Genomic DNA, 25,912 nt, shown 5'->3' with positions numbered 1-25,912 from the left:
ATATATTATGTAATCGTTTTCATATTCACTCTTTGCCACATCATTTTCCATAGATGCCCGAAGAAGATGCGTTTTGTGTTTTAGTCGCACTTATGTACGATTATGGCTTACGCGATTTATATAAGCAAGGCTTTGAGGTGCTCTATCTGCGGCTCTATCAACTCGATCGTTTAATTAAAGAACAAATACCAAAATTACATGAACATTTCACGGCATGTGGCATTGAGACACATATGTATGCATCACAATGGTTCCTCACGCTCTTCACAGCACGTTTTCCCCTATGTTTTGTATTTCATGTACTTGATGTTTTTCTTTTGGATGGTATACCTTTACTTTTTCAAGTTGCTGTTACATTACTCTCTATATGTGAAGCTGATTTACGCCAACTTGATTTTGAGGGTATTTTAAAGTATTTTCGTGTAACTTTACCGAAAAAATGTCGTTCTCCTAGTCAAGCACGTCGTGTTATGAAAATGGCTTGTGAAAGAAAAATAAAAAAACTGAAGCAATATGAGGAGGATTTTCAAATAAAAAAGCAACATAAAGAACGTTTGGAGAAAGAGGCACAAATCTATGAGAATCGTTTTGGTGAAGAAAGACGAAAGCTGTTGGTAGAAATTGATGATCTCCAAAAAAAGTTAAGTGAGGCTAATGAACGTGGCATAGAAAGAGAAAAGAAACATACTGGCATCATACAAGATTATAAGCTAATAATACAACGTTTGGAAAGCGAAATGACAAATATGAATGAGACAATGGGAAATGTGATGGTGAGTAGGTCGATTTTTAATAGAGCTGGATTCGATTCGATTTTTTCGTTTCGATTCTCAAAAAAAAAAATTGATTTAATCGATTAAATCGAGTCGAAAAAAGTTGATTGCTGCTTAATTGTTTATACGATTTTCACCGTTTGCCAGCTTCTTCCTCTCTCGTTAACTCGCGCTAAGTCACAAAACTAGGGGTACCACCTGGTTTTCCACTTGGTCCTTCCATCGGAGTGGATTATTAGTTCATTTGATACTGAAATATCATTATTTGTGTCTTTTCAAATTAATTTATAGCAGTAGTACCTCAGGAACCAATGAGCATGAACAATTTTTGTTTAGGATATTCCATTTTGTACGCAGACATTTCTTCTTAATTTCTGTCTTCTCTGCAATGCTAGCTTAGAAATCAGACAAAGATAAACTCTTGTCATTAACGCTCTATAAATCTCTCTTCGTACCTCTTCTAAAGTATGGATCGGAATCATGGACCGTGTCGAGAGACAATGGGATGGCCCAGTGTACGAGAGAAAAGTCCTGACGAGTATTTATGGTCTTCGCCGTGATGCCAACCGCTACGTCATGTTGTGGGAATGCACAGATAGTATACCTATCGGCACCCGTATTTGGAAGCATACGAAGGGGGAGACCTCCAGTAAGAAGACTTGATCTCCCTTGGAGTCCGTTATGTTGAAACAGGGATCACGGCGTGATTTGTTATGTAACGCCAAAACCGGCTAGGCGGTTGAGCGTTAATCGAAGTCACCAACCCAATGGCGCATAGTCATGGTGTATGGTTCTAAATAGAGTGGAAGCTATTTTATTTTGACTATGAATATGAGCCTGTGAAGTCAAATTTTATAAAAAATTACAATAAATATATTTTCTGCCCATTTTGATTAAACAACATCAAATTGTACCTACTATAACTGTAAGATTATCGAAACTTCGAAGGCTAAAAAAATCAGACGATTCTGGAAAAGAAAATCGATTATTCATTCTTCGAAAAAGGATCGATTAAATCGATTAAAAATCGAATCGCAATCCAGCTCTAATTTTTAAGTAATCTATGTACTGCCAGCTTCTTTATTTTATAAGATAAACGAACACGTATAACACTTATTTGAACTATATAAGTGATAAATTACAATCCGATATAAAAAATGTTGGCTGTTGTTGTAGCGATAAATACAACAAAAAGGTTGACTGCGCAGGTAATGCGATACATGTATTCTCACTTTGAGGCACTGAATTAGAATCCGGTATCAAAATTAGTCTAACGAGTCGTTGTTCGGCTCAAACCTCAAAAAAAAAAAAAAAATCACATGAACGTTATTTAACGTAAGGCCCGCAGCGGGGCTCATCAGCCTAATTCTGATAGCGGATTTGGATTCAGCGCATCAAATTGCAAGTGTCACTTTACCAGGTACGTCAACTTTTTTTGTGCATATGAGTTTTAATTTTCCCAAAGATCTGCCTTTCGACCCTTATATTAACTGTTAGCAGGAAAAGAAAAAATATATAAAATTCAAATAAGGAAAGAAGGCAACAACGTCTAAATTTTTGCTTAATTAAAAAAAATAAATAAATAAAATATGTAAGGAAGAGTCCGATTTCGAACTTCGGAAGTTAATATCTAAATTTTGGAGGCTACTTCCAAAAAACGGAAAAAGTTCAATTTTGTTTATGGATCAAACTTTGAATATTGGTTAGTTCAACGCTCAGAAAAAAAGCGCTTTTGTTGTATAATATGGGGAAAAGCATGTACGAAATACAACGGAGAGAAGATATTTAGTGTTGAGCCAAAGATTTTAAAAATTATAAGATGGTGCATTGTAGACCTGTGGAACTGTGTGGAGATTTGTAGAACGGCTGTGAGAGGAATTCACCATACCTTTTGCTATGCTGTCCGCCTCAACATAGCTGATTTTTTAAGGCTGTATAACTCTGTAATTTATTTTGCCTTTGGAAAAATGACTTATTTGAAAATAAGCTGGCTGAAAAATATTGGCATAACAGCTTAAGTTAAATCAACAATTGAAAATCTCAGTCAAGCGATTTGTAAAAAAAGCTAATTTGTCTATTTGTATCTTTTTTGCTCGATATAGGTTGTGTTCGAGCTGCAGCAGTGTTACTTTTTATGACAGAACATAACGTTCTTCAGAAAAATTTGAGCAGATGTGGCAGTTTCGCGCCTTCGTTGAACGAAATGTTGACAATCTATTGATCATCGCTAGGAAATTAGCGACATTCCATCAACTAAGCAGCACTTTAGCAATACTACTGTTATTATTTGGCTGCTCAAACACACCCATATTAATTGTGCATTAAATCTAAAATATAAAACTCAAAAATGACTCCGGTTGTTATGTCCGCAGCACTTATTTGGTTTAAAGTCACAACCAATAATAGCCAAAGCCATAATAATTTACATGGGTCATCAATTCTTTTTCTGATTCAAAAGCCGAACTACCAGCGCTACCGTCATCAGCTCAGTGTAATCATTGCCAGTAGCGCCAATAACACCAAACTCGTGCCTGACACACAAAAATCGTTTCACTCAATAGCCAATTGAAATGTCTACGCACTCTCTACTGAGTAGCGTCAAAAATTCGCTTGGAGTTATTGCGTCAATGAGCTACCATTGAGCTACCGCCGGCATTGGAGTTGGCGCCATGCAATTTAAAAATAAAAATAAATGTAAGGCGCGATAACCTCCGAAGAGATCTAAGGCCGAGCTTCTCTTCCAATTTGGGTCGTGCTCCTCTTGATTTTCCCTACAAATTGGCCGGATGGGGGACCTACATGATTTTATGCCAACTCCGAACGGCATCTGCAAGGCAGATGAGTTTCCACTGAGAGCTTTTCATGGCAGAAATACACCCGGAGCTCTTGCCAAACACTGCCGAGGGGCGACCCCGCTTAGAAAAATTTTCTTCTAATTGAAAAACCTTATTTCTAAAATTTTGATTTGCTTTGCCCGGGGTTTGAACCCAGGCGGAGCACGCTACCATCACACCACGGTGGCCGCCATGCAATTTACATCACTAAAATTTCGCGAATGTCCAGGCTTATGACTTTTAATCCAGATGGAGAAAACGAAGCAGGGGCAAAACGTATGGTGAATTCCTGTCGCAGCCGTTCCACTTTGTGGCGAATGAACAACTCTACAATGCGCCCTCTTATTAATTTACTCTCGTTGGTACTGGCTTTTGTAAGTGTCCAGTCCTAATTTTCAATTGCTATAAATCTATAACTATAGATAGTTCCTAAAAGTATGCAATACCAATATGGCCATAACATGCAAAATGTTAATAGTTTCGACAATGTTTCCCAGCAAGTCTGTGCGGGCCTGACAAAGGGAAGTCTAAGGAACTTATATCATAAATAAAAAATTCACACCAGGATAAATGCGTGGGTTTTCAAATAGGGTGGGTCAACAGTGTGTAGTGACCTTCAGTTATAGATAAATGTGCTATACTGCGGCTACACGTGATCTCCACCTCACATCCTTCACACATAAATGGTCATGTACCAAAGTTATTCGTGTTCGAGAGGTCACAAAGCTTTTAGCAAAGAGAGTAAATTAATCAATAGATTTTCAACATTTCGTTCAACGAACGCGCGAAATTGCCACAACTGCTAAAATTTTGCTGAAGAACGTTATGCTCTGTCATAAAAAGTAACACTGCTGCACATTGTTTACTATATAGTTTGGCAACTTAAATAGAGGTTATGTTGCGAATAGAGTGGAAGGCAGTGGACTAGGCAGTCGAATGTCATATAATGAAGGAATGGTGTTCGGAGTCTTTTCAAAGTTAAAAAAAAAATGATAAAAGCTTTAATAAAAATAAAACTATTGTTTTAATAACAACAAAAACGCCTTATATATTCTATATACATAAATTCGTAAGGATTGTCTCACTTTAAAATTTGAGCTAAATAATCTAAAGTTTGTTTTTGAAACTGAGTCGAGAACTGTGCGTGTGAATGTGCGAATTTTCACCGATCAGCTGTTAGCTGCGCTACTTGGTAAAATTTACAATGCTGCTGCAGCTCGAACACACATATCGAGCAAATAAGATACAAATAGGCAAATTAGCTTTTTTTACAAATCGCTTGGCTGAGATTTTCCAATTGTTGATTTAACTTAAGCTGTTATCCCAATATTTTTCAGCCAGCTTATTTTCAAATAGGTAATTTTTCCAAAGGCAAAATAAATTACTGAGTTATACAGCCTTAAAAAATCATCTATGTTGAGGCGGACAACATAGCAAAAGGTATGGTGAATTCCTCTCACAGCCGTTCTACAAATCTCCACACAGTTCCACAGGTCTACAATGCACCATCTTATAATTTTTAAAATGTTTGCTTTTATTAATAAGTAAAAAAACAAAAAATAAATAACATTTATGCATTTCCTCCTTTTCAGAACATCGTTTCCAAATGCTCAAATTGCATACGACAAATGGAGAATTCCGATAATAGTGTAAGACTACCACCCTTGTTAAAAACCAATAACAGCGATATTCGACCAACAGCACAACAGAGTTGCAACAAAATGCAAGAAGCGCCGCTTGGTCCATTAGATCCTTTAAATGTAGCTACACATCGCATACGTGAATTAGAATTGGAATTGGCACAAGCCAAGTTGGCACATGTGGAGGCAGAATGTCGAAATCAAGATTTAAATCATCAATTAAATGCTACTGTGACTGAAATGCAGTCGAATCGTAATAGTTGGCAACCATGGCTTTCGAAAACATTGAATTCCTTACAAGAGAAAGTAACAACGCGTGGCAGTCGTGAAGCTGTGGTATTGCCAACGTTCCAATCATATACACATCATGCATCTGCAAGCACATCAGCGGCTGGTAGCGAAACAAATTCGCCAAGTAGTAATCAGGTAGCTTGAATTACATTGTTGTACAATTTTAAGGTCTCAATCAAAACAAATGTTAACTTTAGTATCGATGCGTGGAAGTCTAATTAGCAAAGTATGTAGTTTACATTATTTGACGTTGTTCAAAGTATGACTTTTTTTGTCTTCATTTGACAATGAATGATGCGATTTGAAAATTGTTGCTCCTAAACTTCAACTGCATGGATCTTTTTAAGCCTTTTTGAAAAAGGCTTCAGGGAGTTCATTAAAAAAGTAGTTGAAATAAGAGAAGAGCAACACTTAAATTAAACTGACTTAAACATATTAATAGCGAGTTTGACTACCACATATATATGTGGCCCGGCCTATGAAAAGGTGGCTTATGACTCAAAAAAGAAATTGCGAGAAACAGCTGTTTTTTTTGGGAGAAACAGCTGTTTTTTTTGAGTCATAAGCCAACTTTTCATAGGCCGCGTCACATATACTAATATGTGAAGCGAAAAAAATAGTGAACAAAGGAATTTTTAAAACTATTTGGTTATAGTTGTTTTTTGTTTTTAATCCGAAAATCCCGAAAGTTTTGTTTAGATGCCAGTATAATTTTATAAGTATAGTTTAGTATATATTAGGGTGATTAAAAAAAGGTTCTTAGCTTGGTTAGGTCCAACTTGTAACTTCAAAAAAGGGACTGTCGTGCGAACAATATTATTTGATGCATACAAATCTTACAATTACTATCTTAAATCAATATTTACAACAAACTATGTGTTCACAATTCCTTTACAACTTCCATGTATCCAATATCACTTGTCCCATGCATCTTAAGCAAACATACATGAGTTTTTGAAACATTCAATCAACCCGATTTAGAAAAAAATATGTATAATTTGTATGTCTGTATCCATTTACGGAAGTGAGAGTTATCGATGTTCCACTCGTCACTCTGCTAAACTACATATTCTATTCATTTCTATTAGGAAGATATTCGACTTCAAGGAGTTAAAACTTAAACTAAATTACATTCAAGTAATCTTGCTCAGAAAACTAATTCTTAGATATGGCGTTCAAAAAAAAATAATCAAAAGCCGAGATAGGACGGTATAAATTCGCAATATGCGTTTCCGAACTTACAGCAGATCTATGGATCCGAAAAAGAAGATACAAATTCTGTTCCCAAGCTAAGAAAACAAAATTTTTTTCGCCTTACCCTCATCCACATTCTTTCAACCTATTTCTTTTACATGTCAAAATGAAACCAATTTATACATGCATACATATTAGGGAGGGTCAAATTGTATGGGGAAAAAGGGGAAAAAAACTTCAGGTGCACATCCAGTTTCTGAATCTATGGGTCATACTGAGTAATATTGTCCATGGGACCATAGGTCTGAAATGAATTTCGAGCCTCCCTAATTTTTTTAGAAAATTTTATATCCCAATCCGAATAACGGTCTCACAAATAAAATACATGAAAATAAATGTCAAATTCGGATTCGGATTGGGATATAAAATTTCCTAAAAAAATTAGGGAGGCTCGAAATTCATTTCAAACCTATGGTCCCATGGACAATATTACTCAGTATGACCCATAGATTCAGAAACTGGATGTGCCTTTTCAACAATAAATTTGACCCACCCTAATACATATGTACATAGATTTACAAGTGATTTACATTATATGTACATTAAATGTATTTATTTTACATTTTTCACACATACATAAAATGAATATGTTATTTTATTATGATTAAGTTACATAATTTCGAATTTACTTTTCTGTTGTTTCTTCTTTTATTTTCAATAACGTTTATACATGCTAAATGTATCTATATTTTACTTTAGTTTATTGCACTTGAATTACATTTAAATATGCTCATAATAGTTGTATTGTTTTTGTAATTCACAAACACATTTTTTATTGTGCCAATTGCTTATAGAATGGCCCATGACAAATTGACGTATGATTGGAAATGTAACGTGTTCGATTTAAAGGGCCAATTAAACTTTCTTAACCCTAACGCCATAGTCGTAACCATACCCATATCCATAACCATTTCCAATGTGATCTATTAATGGTGCCTTAACCTAAAAATCGTGAAAATTTCATAAAAAGTATCCAAAACAATGAATAAAATCTACAAAAAGTTATTAAATTCATCAATTCAAATATTTTTAGGTTATGGATATGGCAAGAAACCAAATATCAATTGGTTGGCTATGGTATGGTTATGGCTTTAGCGTTATGGTATGGCACCATTAATCGTTTACATTGATTTCCATATGGGTTGGTGCATTCAGCTGTCTTATCTAGTTATGGATAAGTCACCATTATTTGGCCCTTAAAGAAATTGTGCTGATTCCTCTTCTTGCACCACACCCTAAACAGCCCAATTCGAAATAATTTATCCGTTAAGATTTATCTCATTATGATATAGAAATGTATGGATATGAGGGAAACTCTTCGTAAAAATATATTTAAAATTGGATTGGTAATCAAAGAGAAATTCATATCTTTTTCAAACCTATGTCAAATTTAAAACTTTGTGCAACTCTCGGGAGAAAAGGCGTTGAAGAGATTTACAAGGTACAATCGAAACAGCCATCGTCTTGTCCGTGCTGATGTCACGTTGTTTAAATTTGTCCCAAATTATTAACTAAATTAATTAAATAAGGGTAATCCTCACTTAATTCATACAAAAACTTTGTTATTCGTAGAGAATATGTGATTCTGAATTTTCGATGGAATATTATTTTTTAATACTATACAACTATTTGAAGGTCAATGACCTCTAGGCCCAAAAGTAAAATTTCATAATCGTTTTGCCTTGTTTATTCAAATTTCTTTTCTTTGCCAAGTTTTTGCAATAATTTGTCTGAGTTATTTTAGAATAAGTGGTAACACAAATCGGAGCGACATACCTTCTAAAGTCTACTAGTCAATTCCAAGAAATTTAATATAAAAAATGCGCAGATTTCAATTGTGAAAAATGTTAGAAAAGTTACCAACGAGTGGGAGAAATAATTACACTTGCAGAGTGTGTCAGCACCCTTAGCCAAATGTCAATTTCTTCTTCTTCTTATGCTTTGCTTGCAGCAAAATTTGAGAGTTGCCTACTTTTTCATATCAGATGGCGCCAGTGTTGCTCGACCTGTTGTTCTCCTTAAAAATACACGTGCAAACAACACATTATGCATAAGCTTGTTTGTTAAACTCATCTATATGAAAACCTGCTTATGTGGCGGCGCTATAATGTTCGTTTGCACAGAAAGTTCAAATTGAATAAATAATTAAAGGTTCACACATATTCGGTTTTTGCGTCCTTTTTGGCGCTTACGTTGTGGCAACAGCTGATTTAGAACCACACGTTTTAGTTTCTCCGTTCCTAGAGTCCATAGGCAGCATCAAAGCAACACGAAGATAATTCAAAAACATTTGCTGGCTTTGACAATTAGTTCCCAACATTTATTGCATTTCCTGAAAAATCTTCGATTTTCCATTGCCTTTCAATTCAAAAACTTTACGGCAAATTATTTACTAGAAAATTTTAACACTTTAGTTACCACTAAAATGCCAATTTTTAAAAATGTTCAAAGAGAAAATGTTGTGCTATATATAAGTTAGGTTAGGTTGAGCAGGCCGGTCAATAATGACTTCACATGGATGGAATGTGTCCAAAGTGTTACAGAATTTCTTTGACGACCATACCCTTAAGGACTTATATTATAAAATAAGTACGTCCTCTTGGCGAATACGATGTAGAATTTTTCTAGGACCTAGCTTAATTACTGCTTCGAGATCTGGCAACTCTGTCCCTCGCAGCTGGAGCCTTGATCTGGTGAGCGCAGGACACGAACACAAAACCTGCGTAGCCGTTTCTTCCTGCAGCTCGCACTTTCTACATCTTTTGTTACGGACGAGGCCTTATAAGCATGTGATGTCAGAAGTCAGTGTCCAGTTAATATGCTTATCGTTAGCCTTAGCTCTTCTCTCTTTAGAGATATAACAAACAGCCCAACGTTGTAGGATTTGCACATGACCTCAGAAATTTAGCAGCCCAGCGCTTCTGCCCACACCTTTCCTACTTGATGGAGCATAGGCAACTCCTGTCTCGTTTTAATTTCTACCTAAATGGCTTAGGACGGCTACCCTCGGTTCATATGTTTTAAATATATCGTAACTACATTTCCGATATGTACATATTTAAACACTTTTTCTACTTATTCTAAAATTACTGAGACAAAATATTGCGAAATTCGAAATGGCCTTAAAAAAAAAAAATTCGAATGTTTGCGCTCATAAAAATGCTGTTGCACAGTGTTATTGACACAGCTCGATTGCACATAAATAAAAAATAAATGTAAGGTGCGATAACCTCCGAAGAGATCTAAGGCCGAGCTTCTCTTCCAATTTGCGTCGTGCTCCTCTTGATTTTCCCTACAAAATGGCCGGACGGGACCAACATGTTTTATGCCGACTCCGAACGGCATCTGCACGGCAGATGTGTTTTTACTAAGAGCTTTTCATGGCAGAAATACACCTGGAGCGCTTGCCAAACACTGCCGAGGGGCGACCCCGCTTAGAAAAATTGTCTTCTAATTGAAAAACCTTATTTCTAAAATTCATGCTACCATCACGCCACGATGGCCGATTGGACATGCAATGTACAAAATCAGTACAAAACAGCAATTATTACAATTACCACGTATACATATGCATCCATACATACACACGTTTAACACACACATATACACACACCCACGGGCAAAGATACATGTAAAAAAGTTTATTAATATGTAAGTGTTTTATTCTTATTACTAAAAATAATTGGATTCATTAAAAAATTTATGTTACAAATTAAAAAAAAGAACTTAAAAAGAATATAACCTTTTTTAATCTATTTGAAATGTATTTTGTTTTTTCATTCTAAATTTTTTTAAATGCTTACCTATTACGCTTAAAGGAGTTTAAAGCCTTTTCAGTTGGAGGCTCACCAAAATTACCAGCGAAATTTCAGGCTGTAAAACTACGTAATAGCATCGATAGTTTACGTAATATTGTTGTGCCCTTGGAGAACAGTGCTGGGCGCATAATTGATGCTGGTGCCGCTGCTGGTACGAATGTGGGTGGTTTAAGTGTAGCTGAGCATTTTCGACAGCATCTGCAACCACAATCATCGAATTGAATGCATACATGGCGCACATAAAATAAAAAAAAAAAAAGAAGAAATAAAAAAATCAAAGCGAAGCAGTTTGCAAATCAAAAGAAAACAAATATTATGAATAAAAAAAAACATAAATTTATTTAAAGGCATGCATTTGAAATACATAATCAACAAAAGCTTTTGTGCGTTACTCCCACAATTCTAACTATTACATAAATATATATAAATATATATATACATACAAATGTATGTGCATACATACATACTACATATAAAAAATACATTAAAAAAACTTTGTATTATTGTTGAGCTCACGTTATCTAATTAACCATTGAAACGATTTGTTTTTGCTCCTTTTAAGACAGTAAGAGTAAAAGTATATTTCGGAGTACGCTAATGTGTTAACATGTTCTAGTATTTAACTCGCACGGTAATATCACTAAGAGCTCTCTTTGAAGATATCCTTGTACAGAAAACGATGAACAAGGCTAACTGAGAGTATAAAAACAGCATGGTGCAAGCGATAATGAGTTAGTTTGATTTTCACACGCTTTTAGTGAAGTACGCGAGTATTGTGAAGTACTGATACTACTGTAGAGTTGTAAACACACTGAATATTTGAGTTATTTATTCGACAGTTCAGAGATTCGAACGTTAACAAAAGCCGCAAATTATCAGGAATTTCCCAAAATTCGCTTCAATATGCTGCACAACTGCAACGGCAATGTAAGTAGACAAAACAGCAAATATCTACGTACACATGAACACATCAACTAGGATCCCAGCAAACTTTTCAGCAACCACTTCTCCTAGCATAGATTATGTAACGGGTTCCAACGTAATCAAGATATAGTTTCCGATGACCGTTTACATTACCAGCTATAACTGCCGTATTGCATTACAGAGTCGCTTCTGAGTAAAGCACAAATGAAGCGAACAAACTAAAAAAAATTCATATGCCTTTTTTTATTTAAAAAAACAGTTATTTTTCTTTACATTCCGATTACCTTATAAATTATTGTAAGAATTGCTGTATTGCAATACAGAAATGCTTCCAAGTAATGCAAAAAAGATGTGAACAAGCAAAAAATATTCTCATTTGCGTCTTTTCAAAAATTACAGTTATTTTTCTTTTCTGGCTTCATCATTTTCTACATTTTTTGTATACATAATTCGAATAAAGTTTGCGGTTATGAATTTAATTTAATTTAAGGTGATTTTTAAACAAAATGTACAGTAAAATACATATAAAACGCCTTGTGAAGAAGGAGACATCTATTTTATGTGCAAAACTTGAAGCTAAAAGTGCTACATTTTCCGAAAGTGATTTTTGTATTGTGGATGATGCAAGGCATAATTCGCATCATGGTCAAAAAAAACAGTTTAACGTGTAAACTTAGGCAGTGGTTTTTGGAGTGCAGTCCATCTGTCGAAACATGCGCTCAGCGGAGGTCGCTAGTTTAAAATCTGTTCTTCTAAAAACTGCAGCAGATCAACCAACATATTCTCAAAGGTTTTCTTTAAAGTCCGTGGCGGAACTCATCCAGTTTGAGAAGGACATAACAGAAGACAACAGAGCTGCAATAGTAAGAGTTTTAATTCCACACTTTAAAAACAGTTTCTTTGTGTTTCTTTCATATAACGATTTTAATTTTGTCTTTACATTTACAGATTGTCAGTTTAAAAAAGCTGATTATACCTGGAGGGTGGAGTAAAAATGTGGAGAGAATATTTGCGACCGAGGTTGTTCTACAATATAATGTGGATGGAAAGAACTACAAGAAAAGGCTGCGCAATTTCCCGAAACTGCTCGAAATACTTTTTGGTAATATTGACTATTATACGGCACAAAACTAAACAAAGTATTTATTTTTTACTTAACTTTCTTATCACTTTAGATGCGACAATTGTGGATGGAAAAACATCTACAGATTTCTTGAAGGACCTACGACATGGACTGCGGTTTGTCAAAAATAAACACTTCAAAAAACAAATATGTTTAGAAAATAAGGCAAATTAAAAAATGTATGCAAATATTTACATAAATACATATGTGTTCGCTTTAGTTTTAATTACTTTATGTAATTACTTTTTATGTATTTTATTTATTTTAAACTAATACAAAATAAATGAAATTCAACAAATAAAAATACGTTACGTAATATGATTTAGTAACGCATTACAAACCCGCTTTCAAGTAATGCATTTAATCAGCGTTTTTAAATCTTAATTTGGAATACGTTAAGGAAGCGCTTTTAGATACAAAAAAGGAAAGGGTTGCGTAGGGGGGTCGTCGACGCATTACAAAAGCGCTTTAATCAGCGCTTTTAAATCTTCGTTTGGAAAACGTTCAGGAAGCGCTTTTAGCTACAAAGTAGGAAGGCGTTATAACATAGGCTCTGATAACGCATTACAAAAAGGCTTCTTAGTAATGTAAAGGCAAGCGCTTACGCCTAATGTTGTTGTTGTTGTTGTAGCGATAAGGTTGCTCCCCGAAGGCTTTGGGGAGTGTTATCGATGTGATGGTCCTTTGCCGGATACAGATCCGGTACGCTCCGGTACCACAGCACCATTGAGGTGCTAGCCCGACCATCTCGGGAACGATTTATGTGGCCACATTAAACCTTCAGGCCATTCCCTCCCTCCCAACCCCCAAGTTCCATGAGGAGCTTGGGGTCGCCAGAGCCTCGCCTGTTAGTTGAACAGGATTCGCCGCGGATAGGTGAGGTTGACAATTGGGTTTGGAGCAGCTATATATTGCGCTGGCAACCTGAAGGGTTGCGTTACACAGCCCCTTGAATCTGGTATTTTAGTCGCCTCTTACGACAGGCATACCTACCGCGGGTATATTCTGACCCCCTAACCCGCTGGGGTTAGCCTAATGACATGCCTGTGTTAATATAATCGGTGGTTACATGAGGTTGGTAATGCGTTCCACAACATTCGTTGGATTACAAAGCCGATGCTAGGTAAGCAAAAATTTTGCTGGGGAGTGTAGAAGCATTACTCACACATGTACACAGTAACAAAGAGCGCAGATGACATTACTCATATATAGACATAGAAGAACACAGCGATTATGAGATGCAGCAGATAAGAGAAGTGAATAAACACCTAATCAAAAATACTGTTCGCGGAGAGTCTAGACTCTAGCAGAATTAGGCGAACGGGGCAACTGAGAGTATATAAGCGGCGGAGCCCAAGTGTTAGTTAATCACTTTATTTTAACACGCGTTAAGTGCAGTACGAGAATACAGTAAATTGTGAAGCTCTAATTTCAGAGTAAAATAAAAAATAAATAAATGTAAGGCGCGATAACCTTCGAAGAGATCTAAGGCCGAGCTTTTCTTCCAATTTGCATCGTGCTCCTCTTGATTTTCCCTACAAATTGGCCGGACGGGACCTACATGTTTTATGCCGACTCCGAACGGCATCTGCAAGGCAGACGAGTTTTCACTGAGAGCTTTTCATGGCAGAAATACACCCGGAGCGCTTGCCAAACACTGCCGAGGGGCGACCCCGCTTAGACAAATTTTCTTGTAATTTAAAAACCTTATTTCTAAAATTTTGATGTTGCTTTGCCCGGGGTGCGAACCCAGGGCATACGGTGTGGCGGAGCACGCTACCATCACACCACGGGGCTGTAAATAAAAAGCATTTCATATGCAGATTTTTTGAGTGTATTTATTCGACAGTTCAGTGATTCTAACGATGACAGAAGGCGGAGATTTATAGGCAATATTATTATTTATGTCACTTCGTAAATAGAATTTTTGAATCAATAACATCTTCAACATTAATTTGATTTTGCGATCAATCAACTAATCTAATCAGTTTCGATTGATCGAAAATGTTAACTCTTTATTTTTTATAATAATTTATTTCATTTAAATTTTTTATTTTGATATTTTTTTTACACTGAATATATGAATAAATTAAATATTTATGAGAAACAGAGGTAAATTAATTAATTAAGTACATACATACACAAATATTATAATTTAATATTTAAACAACAAATTTATAACTAAATCACATTCACAATAACTAATTCAAATCGGTCGCATTTACAAATAAACTCTTTCATCTTATTTTGACTTCCTTTCACCTTGCAGCAACTTCTCTAAATTTTTTTATTTATTTCACAACCTACAATTAAATATCTATTTAAATCAAATAAACAAGCTCTTCATACTTTGGATTATGTTGGTACATCCCACCGTCGCCTGTCCCTGTGTACAGAATTTGTTTAAGTGAAGTGACCGGACTAAACCGCAACAATAGATCTGCCGAAGAGCTGCGCTTCATTTTACCACCACCACTTCCTATACAATCGAGTCGATGATGACGGTGCGGTCCGCCGCTGCTTGAGTTGGTAAAAGATTTACTACGTACATGCCGTCTGCCGTGGTGGCTACGTCGTGAATGCTTGCGATTGCTTACGGCACCAAAGCAAAAAACACCTCCAACCTCACAATCACTATCCATCATTTTGTTTTGTAACAAATGTTCCACATCAGGTGATTGCTGAACTGAAGCTGAGCCTGATGCTACGACACAATCATCAGCGCCGATGTTAGATATATTTACTGATGCATCCTCGTTGTAAAGTTGAAGAATTGCATTACGTTGCTGATGATTTGATGTTGACGGAAATAGCGGTTGCTGTGGCCGTCGTGTTTGGATGCAATGTGCCGATGGATCTCTTGATAGCTCGGAACCAAAATTGCTTGCATTGCTGAGGAAAAGTTGGCTGTAATGATAAGGCGTTATAAGACAGAACAAGTTTACACGTTGAGCTTAATTTATTAGAGGATTAGTAAATATGTGGGTGCTTTACAAAAGCAAGTGGAAGTTAGAAGTGGTCTTCGCTGCTGGTCCTGCGGATTCGAGTTATTTTGAGTCGCAGTATGCCTGTACCATCGAACCCATTGCTAGAAGAAAATAAGCTTGTAATACCGCATTTTCTTCTCGCGTCAGAAGTCCTTGACACCTATCAGTCTTTTATCACGGCTTTTACATAGAAAAGCAGGAGTTAAAATATCGAAGATGGTCATTTTTCTAGCTGGCCAGGTTAAGTATCGCAGTGACTCTCTTTTGAATCACACGCGGGGGAGGGGGGGGGGGGGGGGTACATGGTTTTTTAATATTGTTTATCCCTGAGTTCAAGGAGAGAAATTCAGAAGTGGAATAACCCTCGAAGATATTTATGGTTGAGCTTTTCTTTCAATTTGCGTCGAGCTCCTTTTATTTTTTCCTACAAATTAGCGGGACAGGATCTTCATGTTTTACGCCGGCTTCGAACGGCATATGCAAAACAGATGAGTTTTCACAGAGAAGCTCTTCATGACAGAAATACACTCGATTAAAATATTTTTTTGCCAAATTGAAAATATTTGTTTCTAAAATTTTGATATTGCTTTGACCAAGGCTTGACCGACGTGCTTCGGTGTGGTAGGCTGAGTATGCTTCCACCACACCACGGCGGCCGTCAATCAATAAGGGACAGAAAAGTTAATCCCGAATAACGTTGCATTGCTCTCTTACATTATAGTTTGTGATAAGCTGAAAAAGAAATACATTAAAACTGTGATCTATTCCATAATAAAGGTTTCTGTGTTTGTCGCTTATACCGTTATTGGCGATTACGCTTAAGTTGGTTTTATGGCAACCAAAGGATTCAATAGCCATTGCATTCAAAAATCTTATCCTTAAGCCAATTTAGGCGGTCAACTCAAAACACCTACCATTAATTACAGCAAAGAACCTAAGATATATTAAGTTCGAAATTCAGATTCCCAAAATTCAAAACACCTGCGAGATCTCAGTGGCTGCAGCATATGTATGCATCATCAAATCAAGTTTTTTTACTAATATCAGGAACTAACAGAATTCGAGGTGAAACCGTTGAGTTAACTGAAATCTTCTACTTACCATTCATGTGGTAGATTTGTCCCATAACTCAGCACATCGGGATAGTAGGCATCAATCGGGAATGACTCAGGGACAGAGAATGTATGACGTAAGCGTTGAACCTTGTAACTATGGGCACCATTATTTACGACAATCCACGACCGTTTCAAATAAGTTTGTTCGTTATAATTTGATGTGCTCTTAGGACGTGAAGGGGCAGTTGCATCTGCAAGTAAATATTAATGATTAACTTTGCAAGTTTTGGCTTCATGAAAAATTGAAAGATTTTCTCCCAACGACAGCTCCCTAAAAGTAAATCTACCTCAATTATAAATCCGTAGTACCTGAAATCTCCTCAACAGTAAGGCCTGGCCTAAGGCGCTCATTTCACTTTTCTCTCGTTAGAGTTCTAATATAAGACTATATCCAAATATAAGACTATAATCCAAGTAACGAGCATAATGTGGATAAGTTTTTGAATAGTCTTAGCTTAGAATTTTGGTTGAACACCTGCCCATACTTTGAAGGGTCGCTTGTCTTAAAATGTCTTCTCTTTTTTTAAATCGTCATAATTCTATAAATACTTACTATTTTCACTATAACAGATTGTTGTTTGTGGTAGGCCTAAAGTGAGTGATATATTGAGTGAATCATCTCTAAATTCGGCACTTCGTTCCTCAAGTTGAGTCGGTGTTCCGGTACTATGTATGTGCATATTAAAAGTTGGAAATATATATGTAAAAATAAAAATATAGATTATTATTTAACTCCTACACAAAATTAAAAAATTCATTGCACTCACGAGCTCGTTGTGGCCTCCGGTTGTTCCGCAACGGCACAGCATAGTTCACACCCATTGGGAAGCGATGTCGCGCCCGCCGAAATCCCCATGGTCGATTGACAGCAGCAGCATCCCTGTGTAACTGCGACACTCGACTCTGACGGGCCTGCAGAGCCTGTAAACGTGAGTCTTTGGTTTAATAAATAGAAACAAATTAGCTTCTGATGAGCTTTTTTTTTTAGAAATACATATGTGTGGTGAAAAAGGAATAAAAGGAGAGAGGTTTATGTATAGCTTAGATCTTTTACATAGTTTGTTTTTGATATGTTGTGGGTATGGATGTTTATATAACGAAAGTGAAGCATTACCACAAGCTGCAGTAGCCATTAGCACACGATTGGCTAGTTCATTGCATATTTGTGCCTCGGCTATTGAGGTTCCTGATATTTCTTCCGCCACGCTGCCAGCTGCGAGTGTTTGAGCTGCAGCTGTTGCCGATGTCGTTGGACGATCACCAGTGTAGATGTGAGGTTGTATACAATTTGAATGCCCGCAACAACGCTCAGCATGATGATGATGTCGACGTCGTTGTCGCTGGCGTGCATCACGTATTTCTTGCTCCATACCGACTTTGATTACTTCGTCATAGTCCGGCGGGGCTTCATAGCTAGGCGGTTCATCCGGTGTCATCTCCTCTTGACGATCTAGTGACGAAAAAAAATGTATGAGGTAAATACGAAATATGTTGAATAACTCAAATCTCTGACGAGCCGGTCATTACTAATCACGCCAACCAGGGGTGGCTTTTCGTAATTCGATAGTCGATTCCATGATGCAATTAACCAGACATTTAACATATTTCTATGCAAACCATGCGTTGAGGTAGGCTCACTGAGCAGAAAGAGGTGGGCTGGTGTAAAAGTATATAGCGGCAGACGCTTGACAGCAACGAAGCTTCAACAAATCAGAGATTGAAGATAAACCTGATGGCAAAAAATAACTTGACTTATCTGAACTTGATTTCAAACAGCTCTGTTCAACCCTGGGAACGTTTAAGAAAACATGAAATACTCCCAGCCGTATGATCAAACCCGACATACACTGTTCTGACTTTCTCTATCTGTCCACCTGCCTTTGCTCTGTCTAACACTCTTCCTCTCTTATTTCATCACCCCTCTGCATATTTTAGTTAACCTTAATCGGCTCATTCAATTTCCCTATCCTTTTCATTCTTCCGTAAATCTTCCCGCCTTTCCTCCTACGTTTATCGCTTTTGCTCTTATCCAAGTTTAACTCTCACTATCACTCTCAATCTTTCTTCTAGCATCTTTTTACTACTTTGTGTCAAGCCATTGCCATTAGCCAAGCCATTATTCTTACTTTTACTCTCACTCTTCATCTTCCTCTTGTTTTCCTTTCTTTTCCGACTTCCCTCCATCTTACTCAACCTTTTCTTCGCGTTTCCTCTGTAGAGATATATCAAGTTTGGCTTTTTTCCGCACATTAAATCACTAAGGCAGTAAAAAAAGAAACAAAATAGTACCAAAAAACTTCCCTCCCGCCTACTTTAAAATTCATGACCGGATTAGGACGGCCGTCAAAGTTTTGTTGTTGTACTACTGACTTCACCTGTATGGTTTTATTGCGTCATGGTCGACAATTTTCGGTTCGATACTTCAATTCGACATCGAACGTGAAGATTTTTTCGGTTTTCCCCAGCGGTTTAGGGTGTCAGAATATACCCGCGGTAGGTATGCCTGTCGTAAGAGGTGACTAAAATACCATATTCAAGGGGCTGTGTAGCGCAACCCTTCAGGTTGCCAGCGCAATATATAGCTTCTCCAAACCCAATTGTCAACCTCACCTATCCGCGGCGAATCCTGTTTCACTAACAGACGAGACTCTGGCGACCCCAAGCTCCTCATGGAACTTGGGGGTGGGGAGGGAGGGATGGCCTGAAGGTTTAATGTGGCCATATAAATCGTTCCCGAGATGGTCGGGCTAGCACCTTAATGGTGCTGTGTTACCGGAGCGTACCGGATCTGTATCCAGCAAAGGACCATCACATCGATAACACTCCCCAAAGCCTTCGGCGAGTACCCTTATCGCTACAACATCAACAACAACCTTTTCGGTTGGCGTATCTTGCTTTGATTATTTTAGTTTCGATACTTCAAAAAATGTTCAGAAATGCTTTGGAAGCTAACAAAATCTTTTCTATTGTGAGCAGTGTCTGTTTTTTTTTTTTAACTTTTTATTAAAAAGAATTATTTCGTAAATATTCATTATGATTCAATTACTAGATGTTTGTTCTCCAATGATGACAGAGCTTTGACACTCCCAAATTTAAGAATCTCGAAGGGTTGCTTTTACGAAGTAAGGAAAACGGGGAATAGTTCAATACCATTCAGCCAAAATTGTAGTAGGAAAGTACCTTAGTAATATATTAGTAGTGATAATAAATTTGTAAATGCCAACAGGTTTTGGCGGAAATAATTCATTTTCTACTAAATATTTCGTGAATTGATAAAGTTATGTTGTTTTGGTCATTCTTTCAGAATTTGCTTGAAGAATGCAGTACGTCAGAATTTTATTCAAAAATGCACTACCTGAAAATTTGTTTCAAAAACTACCTATGTATATGAATATTTTGTGACAATTCCTGAAATGGGAAATTATTGAAAAATATTTGAAGATAGGACGATTTAGATCTAGCAGCCGACATTGGGTGATACTTAATGCAGCAGCCGCATGAACCTCCAGCGGTTTAGGAGGTTAGAATATACCCGCGGTAGGTATGCCTGTCGTAAGAGGCGACTAAAATACCAAATAGATTCAAGGGGTTTGTAGTGGTATACATTTACCACTATTAATTTAAATGAAAAGATATTTTTTGTTCACTCCTAAAATTATGTTATTATTTTTATTTTATATAGCCTTTACCCGCGGCCCCGTCCGCAAGGAGAAATTTAAATATATGGGCTATTCGCGTTAGCCTGCTTATCAAGTTATCTGTTTAAAATTTTGTTTTCTGTCTAATGCTTTTTATTTTTGTAATTGAGTAAAAAAAGAACTAAATGAGCTGATAACCTGATAGGATCCCAAATAATCCCGAAATTATCCAGAAAAAGCTACGAAATGACCCCCACGCTATCGCGGACGGATCCCGAAAACCATCAAGAAATGCCCCGGAAGGGTATCCAAAAGTTCCCGGAATAGTCCCAAAAAAACCCGAAATGACAACGACACGATTCTAGACGTATCCAGAGAACCACACAGAAATGATCCCCGAAGGTGTTCCCAAATGATCCCGAAAAGGTTCCGAAATGACCCGGACGGGCTCCCGGGCGGATCTCAAAAACCATCCAGAAAATATCCAGGAAGGGTCCTTAAATTATCCCGACATACTCCAGAAAAAGTTCCGAAATGGCTCCGAGGGGATCCACGACTGATCGCGAAAACCATACAGAAATGATTCCGGAGGATACCAAAATGATCCCGAAATAGTCCGGAAATGACCCAGATGGGATCCCGCACAGATCCAGAAATGATCCCGGAAGGGTCCAAAAACTATCCCGGAAAAGTAACGAAAAATCCCGAAATGGCTCCTACGGCATCCCGGACGGATCCAGAATCGGGAGGAGGGAGATCTCGGAAGGGTCCCCAAATGATCCCAAAAAGGGTCCCGAAATGACCCTGATGGATCCGGCAAACCATCAAGAAATTATGCCGGAAGGGTCCTCAAATGATCCAAAAATAATACAGAAAAAGTTACGAAACGACCCCTAGAGGATCCCCAAATGATCCCGTGTTAGTCAAGAAAAAGTCCCGAAATGACCCCGACAGGATGCCGGACGAATCCCAAAAACCATTCAGAAATGATGCCGGAAGGAACCCCAAATGATCCCGAAAAAGTCCCGCAATTATTCCGACGGGATCCTGAACGGATACCGAAAACCATCCTGAAGTGATGCCGGAAAGGTCCTCAAATGATCACATAATAGTCCCAAAATGACCCGAACAGATCCCGAAATCCATCCAGAAATGATCTTGGGAAGATCCCAAAATGATCCCGAAATAGTCTCGGAAAAGTCCAGAAATTACCCTGACGGGTTCCCGGACGAATCCTGAAAGCCATCCTTAAATGATCACGAAAAAGTCCCGAAATGACCCTGACGAGATCCCGACAGAATTCCGAAAACTATCCAGAAATGATGCCGGAAAGGTCCTCAAATGATCCCCTAATAGTCCCGAAATGACCGTGACGGGATCCCGAACGGATCCCGACAACTATCCAGAAATGATGCCGAAAGGGTCCGCAAATGATCCCGTATTAGTCGAGAAAAAGTCCCGAAATGACCCCGACGGGATCCCGGACGAATCCCAAAAACCATCCAGAAATGATGCCGGTAGGTATCCCAAATGATCCCGAAATAGTCCCGAAATGACCTTGTCGGCATCCCGGACGGATTCCGAAAATTATCCAGAAATGATGCCGGAAAGGTCCCCTAATAGTCCCGAAATTACCCTGATGGGATCCCGGGCGGATCCCGAAAACCATCCAGAAATGATGCCGAAAGGGTTCCCAAATGATCCCGTATTAGTCGCGAGAAAGTCCCGAAATGACCCCGACGGGATCCCGGACGGATCCCGAAAACCATCAGAAATGATGCCGGAAGAGCCCCCAAATAATCCCGAAAAGGTTCCCAAATGACCCCGACGACATCCCGGACGGATACCGAAAACCATCCAGAAATGATGCCGGTAGGTACCCCAAAAGATCCCGAAATAGTCCCGAAATGACCCCGACGGGATCCCGGACGAATCCCAAAAACGATCCAGAAATGATGCCGGTAGGTATCCCAAATGATCCCGAAATAGTCCCGAAATGACCTCGTCGGCATCCCGGACGGATTCCGAAAATTATCCAGAAATGATGCCGGAAAGGTCCCCTAATAGTCCCGAAATTACCCTGATGGGATCCCGGACGGATCCCGAAAACTATCCACAAATGATGCCGAAAGGGTCCCCAAATGATCCCGTATTAGTCGAGAAAAAGTCCCGAAATGACCCCGACGGGATCCCGGACGGATCCCGAAAACCATCCAGAAATGATGCCGGAAGGGTCACCAAATGATCGCGAAATAGTCCCGAAATGATTCCGGAATAGTCCAGAAAAAGTTCCGAAATTACCCCGACGAGATCCCGGACGGATCCTGAAAACCATCCAGAAATGATGCCGGAAGGGTCACCAAATGATCGCGAAATAGTCCCGAAATGATTCCGGAATAGTCCAGAAAAAGTTCCGAAATTACCCCGACGAGATCCCGGACGGATCCTGAAAACCATCCAGAAATGATGCCGAAAGGGTCCCCAAATGATCCCGTATTAGTCGCGAAAAGTCCCGAAATGACCCCGACGGGATGCCGGACGAATCCCGAAGACCATCCAGAAATGATGCCTAAAGAGACCCAAAATAACCCAGAAAAAGTCCCGTAATGATCCCGGAAACCATCAAGAATTTATCTCTCAAAGGTACGCAAATGATCCCGAAAAAGTCCCCAAATTACCCCGACGAGATCCCGGACGAATCCCGAAAACCATACAGAAATGATGCCGGAAGGGTCCCCAAATGATCGCGAAATAGTCCCGAAATGATTCCGGAATAGTCCCGAAAAAGTTCCGAAATTACCCCGACGGGATCCCGAAAACTATACAGAAATGATCCCGGAAGGGTCCCAAAATTATCCCGAAATAGTCCCAAAAAAGTCCCGAAATTACCCCGGCGGGATCCCGGACCGATCCCGAAAACCATCCAGAAATGATCCCGGAAGGGTCTCGATATGACCCTTACGGGATTACAAATAAGGTGAAGCTAATTATAAAACCATGTTAATAAGGCAGCAGGCGCATTGGAGCGAATGAAAAGTTACATAGAAACATACAGGTAAAGCTAATAAAAGCGTGCTAATAAAAACAATTGAAGGAGGGCGGATGGCGGGAGTAGAAGGAGAGGACCACTGATCGTTCCTCTAAAATTGTCTAGATCTCGATCTGTATGTGCCAGATACCAAAAGCTATTGATTTAGGAGAAAATTTATATTGAGTTATAACAATTTATAGATTTTACACCAGAGGGGGAGATAAAGGGAGGGGGAAGGCGGAGGGTGTCACTGCTTACTTTGTAAGCCCTCGACTTATTTGACCCCTTGAGTCTGTGATATTGGTGAAGGCCAATATACGTAAAGTTATAATGTGTAAAAATTATTAAAAAGTAATTGCTCGAAGGGGTCGTGGGACCCCCACCCCTCTTTCTATTGTCTGTGTCCCAAATTTCATCAAAATCCGTGTAGCCAATGTGGCGTGATTCAGTCGCAAAGACGAAAAAATATAATAATTAAATTATAACTGTTCCTGGGGGGCGGGGACCACGCCCCTTTTGAAAAATATATAGCTAGTAGATCCTTCTAGACTATTGGCTATAATTGTGCAAAATTTCATCCAAATCGGTCCAGCCGATCTTGCGTGATTGAGTCACAAAGACAAACGTCTGGACAAACATCCAAACATCCAAACATCCAAACATCCAAACTTTCCCATTTATAATATAACTAGCCTTTACCCGCGGCCTCGTCCGCAAGGAGAAATTTAAATATATGGGCTATTCGCGTTAGCTTGCTTATTATCTGTTTAAAATTTTGTTTTCTGTCTAATGCATTTTATTTTTGTAATTGAGTAAAAAAAAGAACTAAATGAGCTGATAACCTGATAGGATCCCAAATGATCCCGAAATTATCCAGAAAAAGCTACGAAATGACCCCCACGCTATCGCGGACGGATCCCGAAAACCATCCAGAAATGCCCCAAAAGCGTCTCCAAAAGTTCCCCGAATAGTCGCAAAAAAACGCGAAATGACAGCGACACGATTCTAGACGTATCCAGAGACCAACACAGAAATGATCCCTGAAGGTGTTTCAAAATGATCCCGAAAACATTCCGAAAACGTTCCCGGGCGGATCTCAAAAACCATCCAGAAAATATCCAGGAAGGGTCCCTAAATTATCCCGACATACTCCAGAAAAAGTTCCGAAATGGCTCCGAGGGGATCCACGACAGATCGCGAAAACCATACAGAAATGATTCCGGAAGGATCCCAAAATGATCCCGAAATAGTCCGGAAATGACCCAGATGGGATCCCGCACCGATCCAGAAATGATCCCGGAAGGGTGCAAAACTATCCCGGAAAAGTAATATAAAATCCCGAAATGGCTCCTACGGCATCCCGGACGGATCCAGGAATAATCTCGGAAGGGTCCCCAAATGATCCCAAAATAGTCCCGAAATGACCCTGATGGATCCGGCAAACCATCAAAAATTATGCCGAAAGGGTCCCAAAATGATCCCGAAATAATACAGAAAAAGTCACGAAACGACCCCTAGAGGATCCCCAAATGATCTCGCATTATCCCCGAAAAGGTCCCGAAATAACCCCGACGGGATCCCGGACAAATCCCGAAAACCATCCAGAAATGATGCCGGAAGGAATCCCAAATGATTCCGAAAAAGTCCCGCATTGATTCCGAAATGACCCTTAAGGGGTCATGGACGGATCCCATAAACCATCCAGAAATTATCCCGATATAGACCCGAAGAAGTCCCGAAATGACCCTGACAGGATCTCGAACGCACCCCTAAATGACCCTGACGGGATCCGGGACAGATCTCTAAATCCATCAAGAAATGATCTTGGGAGGGACCCCAAATGATCCCGAAAAAGTCCCGCAATGATTCCGACGGGATCCTGATCGGATACCGAAAACCATCCAGAAGTGATGCCGGAAAGGTCCTCAAATGATCACCTAATAGTCCCAAAATGACCCTGACGGCATCCCGGACAGATCCCGAAATCCATCCAGAAATGATCTTGGGATTGTCCCAAAATTATCCCGAAATAGTCTCGGAAAAGTCCAGAAATTACCCTGACGGGATCCCGGACGAATCCTGAAAACCAATCTTAAATGATGCCGAAAAAGTCCCGAAATGACCCTGATGGGACCCGGAAAGGATCCCGAAAACTAACCAGAAATGATGCCGGAAAGGTCCTCAAATGATCTCCCAATAGTTCCGAAAAGACCCTGACGGGATCCCGAACGGATCCCGACAACTATCCAGAAATGATACCGAAAGGCCCCGCAAATGATCCCGTATTAGTCGAGAAAAAGTCCCGAAATGACCCCGAAGGGATGCCGGACGAATCCCAAAAACCATCCAGAAATGATGTCGGAAGGGACCCCAATGATCCCGAAAAAGTCCCGCAATTATTCCGACGGGATCCTGAACGGATACCGAAAACCATCCAGAAGTGATGCCGGAAAGGTCCTCAAATGCTCACCTAATAGTCCCAAA

At 38.8% G+C, this 25,912-nt stretch overlaps 2 protein-coding genes across 11 annotated transcripts in view; one reads left to right on the top strand and one right to left on the bottom strand.

Moving 5' to 3' along the window:
* Positions 1-12,984, top strand: part of GAPcenA (GTPase activating protein and centrosome-associated) — a 33,076-nt gene extending 20,092 nt beyond the window's left edge. For 6 of the 9 annotated variants that reach the window (XM_067787956.1, XM_067787959.1, XM_067787958.1 and 3 more), the window contains 5 exons: positions 54-773; positions 5,200-5,673; positions 10,611-12,397; positions 12,483-12,636; positions 12,710-12,984. In XM_067787956.1, coding sequence (XP_067644057.1) covers positions 54-773; positions 5,200-5,673; positions 10,611-10,832 — 1,416 coding nt within the window. In that variant the 3' untranslated portion in view covers positions 10,833-12,397; positions 12,483-12,636; positions 12,710-12,984. Of the gene's footprint in view, positions 1-53; positions 774-5,199; positions 10,555-10,610; positions 12,398-12,482; positions 12,637-12,709 lie in introns of those variants that run through there. The other 3 variants (XM_067787954.1, XM_067787962.1, XM_067787960.1) reach the window with 3 other exon arrangements.
* A 1,687-nt stretch (positions 12,985-14,671) lies between these two features.
* Culd (CUB and LDLa domain) overlaps positions 14,672-25,912 on the bottom strand; it is a 31,241-nt gene continuing 20,000 nt past the window's right edge. Inside the window, exons 6-10 of one of the 2 annotated variants that reach the window (XM_067787964.1) lie at positions 17,874-18,209; positions 17,527-17,680; positions 17,313-17,425; positions 16,746-16,950; positions 14,672-15,564 (exon numbers count right to left, since the gene is read on the bottom strand). In XM_067787964.1, coding sequence (XP_067644065.1) covers positions 14,979-15,564; positions 16,746-16,950; positions 17,313-17,425; positions 17,527-17,680; positions 17,874-18,209 — 1,394 coding nt within the window. In that variant the 3' untranslated portion in view covers positions 14,672-14,978. Of the gene's footprint in view, positions 15,565-16,745; positions 16,951-17,312; positions 17,426-17,526; positions 17,695-17,873; positions 18,210-25,912 lie in introns of those variants that run through there. The other variant, XM_067787965.1, reaches the window with a different exon arrangement.

This window comes from Eurosta solidaginis, chromosome 5, assembly GCF_040869045.1.
Source record: "Eurosta solidaginis isolate ZX-2024a chromosome 5, ASM4086904v1, whole genome shotgun sequence".
NCBI classification, from domain to species: domain Eukaryota; kingdom Metazoa; phylum Arthropoda; class Insecta; order Diptera; family Tephritidae; genus Eurosta; species Eurosta solidaginis.
The sequence above is the reverse complement of the archived record's forward strand: the minus strand, read 5'-3'. Positions and strand labels throughout refer to the sequence as shown.